The following is a 12,270-nucleotide window of genomic DNA, read 5'->3' as shown; positions in this document are numbered from 1 at the left end:
CGGTGGCACAGTGAGTTCAGCGCTAAGCTGCTGAACTTGCTGACCAAAAGTTTACAGGCTCGAATCCGGGGAGCAGCGTGAGCTCCTGCTGTTAGCCGCTAGCAGTTTGAAAACATGCAAATGTGAGTAGATCAATAGGTACTGTTCCAGCAGGAAGATAACAGTGCTTCATGAAGTCATGCTGGCCACATGACCTTGGAAGTGTCTATGGACAACGTTGGCTCTTCGGCTTGGAAATGGAGATGAGTACCACCCCCCAGAGTCAGACATGACTAGACTTAATGTCAGGGGAAACCTTTGCCTTTAATATATGATATTTCTATCTGTCCTTCAGAAGCTCACTAAAGATGGACCCAGATCTCAAAAAATCAGGAGCTGCTACAGAAAGAGCCCTGCCATGCTTGCAGAGGAGTCTCATCTTTCAAGGTGGTGCTTAGACCAAAATGGCTCTTGAAATGTACAGACTATTGGTGTGGCCTTTTATGCTTGCTCTTTTGCACCAGCTGTCGGATTCTAAAGCTGCTTCCTAGCACCAACATCCTCTTTTTCAGTGGGTGTTGCTGTTCTTTATTTAGCTCCACACCATTCAAGTTGAGCTTTGCCATGAATCATCTAAACACGCAGGAATCCACATAGCTTCAGCTGCTGCCAAACATTCCAGCACCCTTTTCATGCTCTGGAATGAGCTGCGGGTTACAAGAGACACCTCTGCCTGCTCATTCAGCAACAGGCATTTATTTGGAGACCTCCTGACCTTGACAACATGGACAATCATGCAACAGGAACATGAGGGTGAATTGACTGAAGACCGAGAGCTCATTTCCTATGCACAACAAGGTGAAAAACATCCCTGTTGGTTGATAACCAAGCCTCTTCATTTGGAACAAAATCCCGATTGCGCCATTTGTTGCTTGGGAAGAACGTTCAAGATGGTGACAATATCTTATAGATACTCAGTGGTTCTCACCCTTCCTAAAACCGCGACTCCTTAATACAGTTCCTCATGTTGTGGTGACCCCCAACCATAAAATTATTCTTGTTGCTACTTCATAACTGTAATTTTGCTACTATTATGAATCGCAATATAAATATCTGACATACAGGATGTATTTTCATTCATTGGACCAAATTTGGCACAAATACCCCATACATCCAAATTACCAGTGGAGTTGAGGTGGGGATTGATTTTGTCATTTGGGAGTTGTAACTGCTGGAATTTATAGTTCATCTACAATCAAAGAGCATTCTGAACTCCACCAAAGATAGAACTGAACCAAACTTGGCACACAGAACTCCCATGACCACAGATAATACTGGAAGGGTTTGGTGGGCACTGACCTTGGGTTTTGGAGTTGTAGTTCACCTATCTATATAAATAAAAATGTAATGTTCGTTTGTGCGATTAACATAACTCAAAAACCACTGGACGAATTGCTGCCAAATTTGGCCACAAGACACCTACTAACACAAGGAGTGACCACCACTCAAAAATGATTTTGTAGTTGCTGGGATTTATAGTTCACCTACAATACAAGAGCATTCTGAACTCCAGCAATGATGGAATTGAAACAAATGTGACATACAGGACTCCAGTGACCAACAGGAAACACTAGACGGTTTTGGTGGGCATTTTCCTTGAGTTTGGGAGTTGTAATTCACCTACATCCAGAGAGCACTGTGGATCCAAACAATGATGGCTCCGGACCAAACTTGGCATGAATACTCAATATGCCCAAATGTGAACACTGGAGGAGTTTGAGGGAAATAGACCTTGCCATTTAGGAGTTGTAGTTGCTGGGATTTATAGTTCACTTACAATCAAACAACATTCTGAACCCCACCAATGATAGAATTGTGCCAAACTTCCCACACAGAACCCTCATGGCCAACAGAAAATACTGTGTTTTCTGACAGTCTTTGGCAACCCCTCTGACACCCCTTTGTGACCCCCCCAGGGATCCTGACCCCCAGGTTGAGAAACACTGTTATAGAGCTATTGGTAACATATCTTTAGAGAAGGCATGGGAAACCAGCCCACCAGGTGTTTTGGACTTCAACTCTCAGAAATCCCAACCAGCTTACCGGCTGTTAGGAATTGTGGGAGTTGAAGTCCAAAACACCTGGAGGGTTGAAGTGTGCCCATGCCTGCTTTAAAGTGAATCCTATTTGCTCTAGGCTATATTTTAGAAGAATAAACTGGCAAACAACATTTCTGAGTATTCCTAAGGAAATAGGTACTGTTCTAGCAGGAAGATAACAGTGCTCCATGAAGCCATGCTGGCTACATGACCTTGGAGGTGTCTATGGACAATGCTGGCTCTTCAGCTTACAAGCTGGCAAACACCATCTCTGAGTATTCCTAAGGAATTCCTCAAAATTCATATGGTTGCCATATGGACACAGCACATGTAGACACACACATCTTACACAAAATGCTGCTTGCCATGGAAAAAACTGAGTAGACACTGCAGAATGCTGGCCTTCCCTTTTGCATCCAGGGCTACTGTGTACATGGCATGCACCAAGTCCTGTGGCCATAGGCATCTTAGCTATAAATACATCCAACCTGCTTAAGAAGGTCCTAGATTTCTATTCTTGGAAACACGTTATCTTCTATTTAGAGCACTGAACTGCCTGGCCTAGATGCCAACTATCCTAGCAATTTTCAATGACCCTGTTTCAAGGAACTATATTTGCTTGCATGCCCTGAATCGACAGTGCAACTGAGCCCAGAGCTATGACACTAGTTGCATTAGTATTTTTAATGATGGGTAAATGAAAGCACATTTCAGAATTTTTTTTGTGGTGCTCAAAAAGCATAACAGCCAGACAAACACTGCATTGAGGTGAAGTAGCCGTTTACTTTATGAGAACCAGGGCATTAATGCCCTACAGATAACCCAAGTCAAGTTACAGAAGAAACTTGTTCTTGAATTCTTTCTCTAAAGCTAACCTGACTATTCTGTGACTTGGTCAATCAAATACCAGCTGGGTACATCAGTCTCTCAAGATAAACAGAGAGAAATTTTCAAGAGGTCCTTTGAAACTACATATAGTTGTGGGAGTGGGATACCTATGCTATATAAATATGTCTTGTTGAAGACTTTCATGGCTGGAATCACTGAGTTGCTGTGAGTTTTCCGGCTAGGTTCCAGAAGCATTCTCTCCTGACGTTTCGCCCACATCTATGGCAGGCATCCTCAGAGGTTGAGGGGTCTGTTGGGAAATAGGCAAGTGGGGTTTTTATATCTGTGGAAAGTCCAGAGTGGGAGAAACAAGTCTTGTCTGTTTGAGGCAAGTGTGAATTTTGCAGTTGGCCACCTTGATTAGCACTGAATGGCCTTGCAGCTTCAAAGCTTGACTGATTGCTGCCTGGGGAATTGGTCCTTAGTTGGTCCTGGTGGATTCTTGTCTGGAATTCCCCAGCTTTTTTAGAGTTGCTCTTTATTTACTGTCCTGATTTTAGAGTTTTTAAAAGAACTGGTAGCCAAATTTTGTTCATTTTCATGGTTTCCTCCTTTCTATTGAAATTGTCCACATGCTTGTGGATTTCAATGGCTTCACTGTGTACTCTGACATGGTGGTTGTTAGAGTGGTCCAGCATTTCTGTGTTCTCAGATAATATGCTGTGTCCAGGTTGGCCCATCAGATGGTCGGCTACGGCTGACTTACCAGGTTGAACCAGTCTGCAGTGCCTTTCATGCTCCCTGATTCGTGTTTAACAGAAAGCAGTGTGGAGCGCATGTGTGGGCAAGGGAGAGTGTGTGAGGCTGGAAGGAGGCTTGCACCAGTGAGTCCCTTCAAGGCATGGGGGTTCTGTGTTGGATGTTTGGCCCAATACTTTCATTGGTGGGGTTCGAATGCTCTTTGATTGTAGTTGAACTATACATCCTAGCAACTACAACTCCCAAACGTAAAGGTCTATTTCCCCCAAACTCCACCAGTGTTCAAATATGGGCATATTGAGTACTCATGCCAAGTTTGGTCCAGATCTATCATTGTTTGAGTCCACAGCGCTCTCTGGATGTAGGTGAAATACAACTCCAGAACTCAAGGTTGATGCCCACCAAACCCTTCCAGTATTTTCTGTTGGTCATGGGAGTCCTGTGTGCCAAGTTTGTTTCAATTCCATTGTTGGTGTTCAGAATGCTCTTTGATTGTAGGTGAACTATAAATCCCAGAAACTACATCTCCCAAATGACGAAATTAATCCCCCCAACTCCACCAGTATTCAAATTTGGGTGTATGGGCATTTGTGCCAAATTTGGTCCAGTTAATGAAAATACATCCTGCATATCAGATATTTACATTACAATTCACAACAGTAGCAAAATTACAGTTATGAAGTAGCACCAAAAATAATGTTACGGTTGGGGGTCACCACAACATGAGGAACTGTATTAAGGAGTTGAAGCATTAGGAAAGTTGAGAAACTCTATTCTAGAGCAAGGGGGCTTATGAGCAAAATGCAGATCTCTAAGTCTAACATTTTGGTTCTTGGAACTCTTCTCGAGCTATATTTCCCCACAGCAACTACAGCAACCTAATGATATGACTTCCTCTTAGTATGTCTCCCCAATCCAAAGCTGATGAAGTGAACCATGCATATATTGGGGAAAGAGCTGGGTGCAAAAATATTTTCCCCTTCATTGCAGACTGAAAAAAGCAAAGATACACATGCGTAACTTCCTCTACACTGCCCTTTGGTTTGACAATATCCACTACCATCATATGGATCCATGAGAAAGGCAATACTAATCTCCGAAAGACAACATTTCCCATATCTGACAGAATATAGATTTTAATACAATGTGACATGAAGAAACCTCGGAAATATAAATTCCTTGTATTGTCGAAGGTTTTTATGGCTGGAATCACTGGGTTGTTGTAGGTTTTTCGGGCTATATGGCCATGTTATAGAAGCATTCTCTCCTGATGTTTCGCCTGCATCTATGGCAAGCATCCTCAGGATGCTTGCCATAGATGCAGGCGAAACGTCAGGAGAGAATGCTTCTAGAACATGGCCATATAGCCCGAAAAACCTACAACAACCCAATAAATTCCTTGCAGTTATGGAAACACAAACTCATGAACAAGGAACTACAAATCTCTTTTTATCTGAATCTGAATGACCTCAGAATTATCCACAGAAGAGAGAAACAAATGATCTCTCTTGGAAGTGCATTTCTCCTGCTGACATCAAGATGTATTCAATGCATCCTCATCTCTCCACCCACCACCAATGTAAGAATGGCAGCAAACAGTAAAACAAGTCCAGAGAAAGAAAAGCTGTTAAGAAATGGTGTGAAACCACAAATCTATCCTTCAGTACACCACACATCTATCCTTCAGTAGAGATTGGGTGGTACTCACTCTGAGAAGCATAAAGACCTTCTGTTGCCTTATCTTCGTCAAACTCTCTGCACGCAAGCTGCCTGTTGGCGGTCTCTAATCGATCTGCACAGAAATTGGGAAGAGTTGAAGAAGAAGAAATTATGTGCATGAGGCTGAAGGCCAACCACAAAATAATAGGCAAACCAAGAAATGCAATACAAGAAGAACTCATGTGAAGGGAGACCAATTCATATACCTATGAACAGGAGATTTTGCTGAAGGACAGAGATGGCCAACCTGCATTTTGGAGAACCCCAGATTTTTTTTATAAGAAACTAGCTTGGGTACCCAGCGTTGTCAATTTTTTAATTGCACAAAATGCATAATGTTGTGGGTGAACTATAACTCACATTATGCCAGGTTAAACCCGAGAAACTCTATCAGTACTTAAAGTTTGTTATGTTTGGCAAGTCTGCTCTAGATGCATTGTCGGTAGTGTTGGAGCTCAACCTATGATTGTGTTTCAGGATCAGGGTGCTTTGGATGTGGGGAGTGATGTCAATGAGTTTCAAGATGACAATGCTTTGGTCAATGATATTGATGCAGAGAATGACCAGGAGATCCCTGTTCAAAGTGTAGTTTCCCATGGGAATGTCCCTGAGGGGTGTGGGGATGATAGTGTGCTCCCTGAATTTGCTACCAGAGAGTTCCCATTATTTGGAGCTTGAAAACAGCTCTTGCACCTAGTGCAGAAATTAATGATCAAATAGATAGACGGGGAGAGATTAGTCAAAACAGAATGGCCGAACAGTGGCTTCGGTATTCTGCCGGGTTCCGAGAGAAAAAGATAAGAGATTCTAAACTAAAGTGAAACCAATTTCTGAGTGCTTAGAACATAGCTAATGAGGAGTTAAAAGTCCCAAGTACAGGATATGCAGTCAGATGAAGCATTGTTTGGAATCAAATCAAGATCTCGTCCTTGTTTCATGGAAGCCTAGCTTGGAGGATTCATGTTTAAGTGTCTTTTGTTTCATGGTTTTGATTCTTGGATTCTATGATTTTGTATTCATGCCTTGGATTCATGTTTCCTGGTTTCTTGGATTTTATTAGAGAAGTTTTGACTTTGTTTTCATGGACTTTGCTGGACTATTTTCCCTGGACTACTTTTTTCCTCCTTATCTTCTTACCTTATTGGATTTACCTATTTCTTTAAAGTGCTTTTTACTTTACTGCTTTTTAATTATCTTCAATAAAATGATTTTTTTTCCCCTACTTAATGGTGTGGTGTTTAAAGTTAAAGGGCTTTTCCTGTTCTGGAGTGCAACAGGTAGGGTTCAGTGTGCTCTCTAGCTGTCTGTTTGCACTTCATTTTTTGATATTCAGATTGTAATCTTTTTAAAATTACATTTGTTTTGAAAGGCTTAATAGTATTTGCAACAAATTCCTGGGGTAGCAGATGGGTTAGAGGCTGTTCAATCCATGCCAAATAAGCGATGGCAACTGACTTAATTTTCACATATAATTAATGATCACTTAGTGTTCTCTATGCTTTTCGCACACAGTCATTTTGATAACCTTCTTTGGTTCAGTAATTTGATTATCTTTAAATCTAATTTTATAAATCTGTTGATGAGTTAAATTGGGAGACAGAATGAGAGGGAAATCAGACTTCTCTGTTTATGTATACCCTTGGGAAATGTTAAGTGAAATGTAACTAACTAAAAAAATAACAGACGCAGTATACAACTTTCTTTCTGATATGCTACTGTGGCCTCGTTTAGGACTGATTTTTAGCATTGGATACATGAGGCTTTTAAACTGTGTGCTCCCCATATCCTTGTGAACCAATTGGGAGATTTGGTTCTTTGCACTTCTTCCAATCCCCTTCTTAGTATTTCTGATTATTGGTTTTTTGTTTGTGTATTGTTTAAGTGAGTTTTATGGCAGCTGTTTTATACTTTTATGTTTTATCTGATTGTTATGTTTTACTATGTTTTATTTTAATTTTATTTTTTGTTTTTAATGAACTGTTTTGTTTTGATGTTTTGTTGACACCTTATCTCGTGTCACACATGAGACAAGGTGTCCACAAAACATCAAAACAAAACAGTCCATTAAAAACAAAAACAAAACAATTATGTGTTTCTTATGTATTTATGTATTATGTATCTCATGTGTTGGAGCCCCCTGTGGTGCAGTGGGTTAAACCACTGAGCTGCTAAACTTGTTGAACGAAAGGTCGCAGGTTTGAATCCGGGGAACAGCGTGAGCTTCCACTGTTAGCCCCAGCTTTTGCCAACCCAGCAGTTCGAAAATATGCAAATGTTAGTAGATCAATAGGTACTGCTCTGGTGGGAAGGTAACAGCGCTCCATGCAGTCATGCTGGCCACATGACCTTGTAGGTGTCTATGGACAATGCCGGCTCTTCGGCTTAGAAATGGAGATGTGCACTACTCCCAGAGTTAGGCACGTATGGACTTAATGTCTGGGGAAAACCTTTACTTTTACCTGTCTCATGTGTAAGCTGCTACAAGTCCCTTTGGGGAGATGAAGGCGTGGTAAAAAATATAGTTGTTGTTGTTGTTGTTATACACATTTCTTATCTTACATAAAACTTCAATCTCGTTGAAAATGGGTAAACAGAAAAGGGCAGCGAACAAACTTGGTCACACTCCATCCCATAACACTAAATTATGTTTTGGTATGAAATCCGAATGTAGCTATGAAGGACAACATATCACACAGAATGTACACCAAGGAAAGGATTAAGTAGTGTAAATCCTTTAGGCTGCCATACCCGCAATAAATAGCTCTCTAAAATTAATGACGGAAAATAGTTGGTTCAGCCTCTGATGTGGCAACCAGGCATGTGATCACTTGGAAGTACAGTTCCAATGCAATGAAGAATGAAAAGGCCTTGGCCAAAAGGACATACCACGCAAGTCCCTGTTGAAATCATGGAGCCTCCGGATTTCTCCTTCAAGTTTGTTACGCATTGCCTTGTCTAATGACTCTCTCTTGGTGGTGGTCTTCACCAGGTCCTCGTATGCTTCTGAAATCTTCTGTATTTCTAGTTCAAACTGAAGGGGGGAAAAGAGAAGAAAACAACATACCATTAAGAGCTGGACAGGGAGCCACGTCAGTCTTTGACTCAACGCTTCTAAAAGAAAGTTTTGTGTGGCGTCCAGAAAGTTGCGTGCCAACTTTCACACCAACACGGTTCTGCAGGAAGAATTCTCCTACAGTGAGGCCAAAGGAGAAATGCCTCCAGCTGAAAGAAACCCATTTCTTGTGCATCACAAAAGTTTGCAATCTCATCTTCTATGGCAAGGCATGTCTTTCCAAATCCCCAAAGCCCTAAATTTAGTACTTCCTATCCTATCACCAGACACAACTGAGGATGACCGCTGTCTGAAGCAAAGGGCCCTTCCAGACAGACCCTGTATCTGATCCCAGGTTTTCTGTTTATCCCAGATTATCTGTCAGTGTGGACTCATATAATCCAGTTTAAAGCAGAAAACCTGGGATCCTATCCTGGGATATAGAGTCTATCTAAAAGGGCCCAAAGTCTTCATGGTAAGGTGTTACAAATAAAACATTTCCCTGTAGTGTGTTAAATTGATCAGGGATACAGAAGTTCTTTTTGAAAGTATTTTAACAATTGATCACACTTTATCTGATGGAATAGTCTTACTGTATATATTCATATATATGCATCTAGAAATTTTAGTCCAAATTCAACCAAAAAACAATCTCTGCCATTGCATTTTGGCCTTTTTGAGTGTGTGGGTCAGGAAATGGTGGTAATGTCAGAAGTACCCTGAGGTACCATTAGTGCTTTCCCTTCCCCATGGAATGACTTTCGACTTATCCATGGATCATATCATAATCCATCATTTTGGCTCCAAAACGAGGCCTTAACTTATACATGAGGTCAACTTCTATATCAGTGGTTCCCAACCTGTGGTCCGTGGACCACCAGTCCTCCCCAAGAATGAAAATATGGTTGCGGTTTCACCATTACTACACTGTTGCCTCAAAACCATGCAACAATGAGAGTGACTGGTCTCATGAAACCCTCTTATGTCAGGAGATGTTGGGAGGGGAGAGACTGACTACCTACAAAAGATTACGACTACCACATCAGCTCTAGATTATTAAATATGGTTTTCTCTGGGTGAGAAGATGGCGACTACTGGATGGCCTATGTTCTGTATCAGAAACTAGAGCTGATGTGGTCTATCCAATGCATTTTTCTGAATCAGCACCACAAATAACCAAACTGAATCTAAAGTTGACCAAAAACTGATTTGTAACCCTTTTGGTAGTAATGTTGGAGACTGGTCCCTGGTCGAAATGGTCCCTGTTCAAGTGGTGCCTGGTCAAAGTGGTCCCTGTTCAAGTGGTCCCTGGTCAAAGTGATCCTTGGTTAAAATGATCCCTGTTCAAAATTGTCCCTGTTCAAGTGGTCCCTGGTCAAAGTTTCCCTGTTCAAGTGGTCCCTGGTCAAAGTGGTCTCTAGTCAAAATGGACCCTGTTCAAGTGGTCCCTGGTCAAAATTGTCCCTGTTCAAGTGATCCCTGGTCAAAGTGGTCCCTGTTCACGAGGTCTCTGGTCAAAATGGTCCCTGTTCACGTGGTCTCTGGTCAAAATGGTCCCTGTTCAAGTGGTCTCTGGTCAAAGTGGTCACTGTTCAAGCGGTCTCTGATCAAAATGGTCCCTGTTCAAGCGTTCCCTGGTCAAAGTGGCCCTGTTCAAGCAGTCTCTGGTCAAAATGGTCCCTGTTCAAGTGGTCTCTGGTCAAAGTGGTCCCTGTTCAAGTGGTTTCTGGTCAAAGTGGTCCCTGTTCAAGTGGTTTCTGGTCAAAGTGGTCCCTGTTCAAGTGGTCACTGGTCAAAGTGGTCCCTGTTCAAGTGGTCTCTGGTCAAAATGGTCACTGTTCAAGTGGTCCCTGGTCAAAGCGGTCCCTGGTCAAAGTGGTCCCTGTTCCAGCAGTCTCTAGTCAAAGTGGTCCCTGTTTAAGTAGTCTCTGGTCAAAGTGGTCCCTGTTCAAGTGGTACCTGGTCAAAGTGGGGCCTTAGTCAAGTGGTCCCTGGTCAAAAAAAGTTTGGGAACCACTGTTCTATATGAATATATACCATATTTCACACACTAATTTCAGTACTACCGAGACAGAGAAAGATATAGATACACACACAAACACTCCTGCGATTTTATGCACCCCATTTTAAAATATGTTTATATGGAGAAAAAGTGTGCCTTAGAATTGAAAAAAACACAGTAATATAATAGGCTTTAACCTCTAAAGATATTCTCCCTTTTAAGACTATTAAGCTCGAAATCTAAAATTATAAATTCCACCAAACTTAGAAATCCAGAACCTTTGGCTGCCTTGATCCATTACTAAGGGCACTAATGGTAACTGCTTTCTCGAAGGAGACTCATTTCCTACCTCCTTCCTCCCAAAGGCTTTTGTGCCAACAGATAGACATGTTGGAACACTTGGAGCCAAATGTGCAGCCTTCAGTGTGGAAACATTAAACTGGACACTTCCCAATGAGTTAAGAAGTGATAATTAAAAAAGAGGCAGTAGAAGGCAAAGGAAATCCCTGCCAACTAGATCAGGAAGAGAATCCTGCTGACAAAGGCTGGGGACCCTGTTTTTTTGGCATGGGACGCTCATGGCTGTATAAACAGAGCAAGCTGTGTTAAAATAGGGCAAGAACTGGGGAAACACTGCCAAAGAGAAAGACACTCCAAGTTCTATAAAACAGCGAATTTGTTATGTATTGAGTTGTCATCATGTTCATGTCTTTGCTGGCATTAAGAGACTTGAAAGTAAATACAGGGAGACACAACAACCCTGAAAGGTAGAGGAAAGCAATATGGTGCCTTGTCTATAGCTACTCAGGACAGAGATGGAGAATGTCTGACCCTCCAGATATATATGAACTGCAACTCCCAGTGGCATAGCCAATGATGAGGCATGCTGAGAGCTGCAGTTAAACTTACTTACTTACTTACTTACTTACTTAGGCAATCCCTCGTTGTCCGAGTAGGATTGTCTTCCAAGACTGGTGTACTGGCGGTGGGTACATAGGTGACTGTGGAACCCTATTTTTGATCTGCATGTTCTCCAGATGGAAAGCGGTCCTGGTCGGGGTTGGCTTGATGCACCTTCCTCTTGGCACGTTTCTCTATTTCACCCTCCATTCATGCCTCTTCAAATACTACAGCACTACTGGTCACAGCTGACGTCCAGCTGGAGCGCTCAAGGGCCAGGGCTTCCCAGTTCTCAGTGTCTATGCCAGAGTTTTTAAGGTTGGATTTCAGCCCATCTTTAAATCTCTTTTCCTATCTCCCAACATTCTGTTTTCTGTTCTTGAGTTCGGAGTAGAGCAACTGCTTTGGGAGACGGTGGTCAGGCATCCAGACAATGTGGCCAGTCCAGCAGAGTTGAGGACCATCGCTTCAATGCTGGTGGTCTTTGATTCTTCCAGCATGCTGACATTTGTCTGCTTGTCTTCCCAAGAGATTTGCAGGATTTTTCGGAGGCAACGCTGATGGAATCATTCTAGGAGTTGCATGTGATGTCTGTAGATAGTCCACACCTCTAATACCAAACATTCATATCTACTCGCCCACAGAAAGCTATATTTAATAAACCTTGGTACTATAAGAGAGTTTTGCGAGACCAGTCGCTCTCGTTACAATGGTGTAGTAATGGTGAGACCACGGACCATATTTTAGTTATTGCGGACCACTGGTGGTCCACAGACCACATGTTGGGGATTACTGATCTACAGTTTGAAACCAATTTCTTGTGCATCACAGAAAGCAGCAGATAAGGGGAAAGCTGGACTAGAACCTGCTATTCTTTCCATCAAATAAGTTAAATGGGATTTTTCTACCATGGCAATGAAGAGGAGCATAGG

The 12,270-nt window shown here is 42.1% G+C and overlaps 1 protein-coding gene across 3 annotated transcripts in view; it reads right to left on the bottom strand.

Moving 5' to 3' along the window:
* The window catches only part of AMOTL1 (angiomotin like 1), a 118,925-nt gene that overhangs the window by 25,701 nt on the left and 80,954 nt on the right, over positions 1 to 12,270 (bottom strand). For all 3 annotated transcript variants that reach the window (XM_060771093.2, XM_060771094.2, XM_060771092.2), the window contains 2 exons: positions 8,271 to 8,415; positions 5,374 to 5,457 (listed from right to left, as the gene is read on the bottom strand). In XM_060771093.2, the coding sequence (XP_060627076.2) occupies positions 5,374 to 5,457; positions 8,271 to 8,415 (229 nt within the window). The remainder of the gene's footprint in view (positions 1 to 5,373; positions 5,458 to 8,270; positions 8,416 to 12,270) is intronic.

This window comes from Anolis sagrei, chromosome 3 (genome assembly GCF_037176765.1).
Source record: "Anolis sagrei isolate rAnoSag1 chromosome 3, rAnoSag1.mat, whole genome shotgun sequence".
In the NCBI taxonomy this organism is placed as follows: Eukaryota; Metazoa; Chordata; class Lepidosauria; order Squamata; family Dactyloidae; genus Anolis; species Anolis sagrei.
The sequence above is the reverse complement of the archived record's forward strand: the minus strand, read 5'-3'. Positions and strand labels throughout refer to the sequence as shown.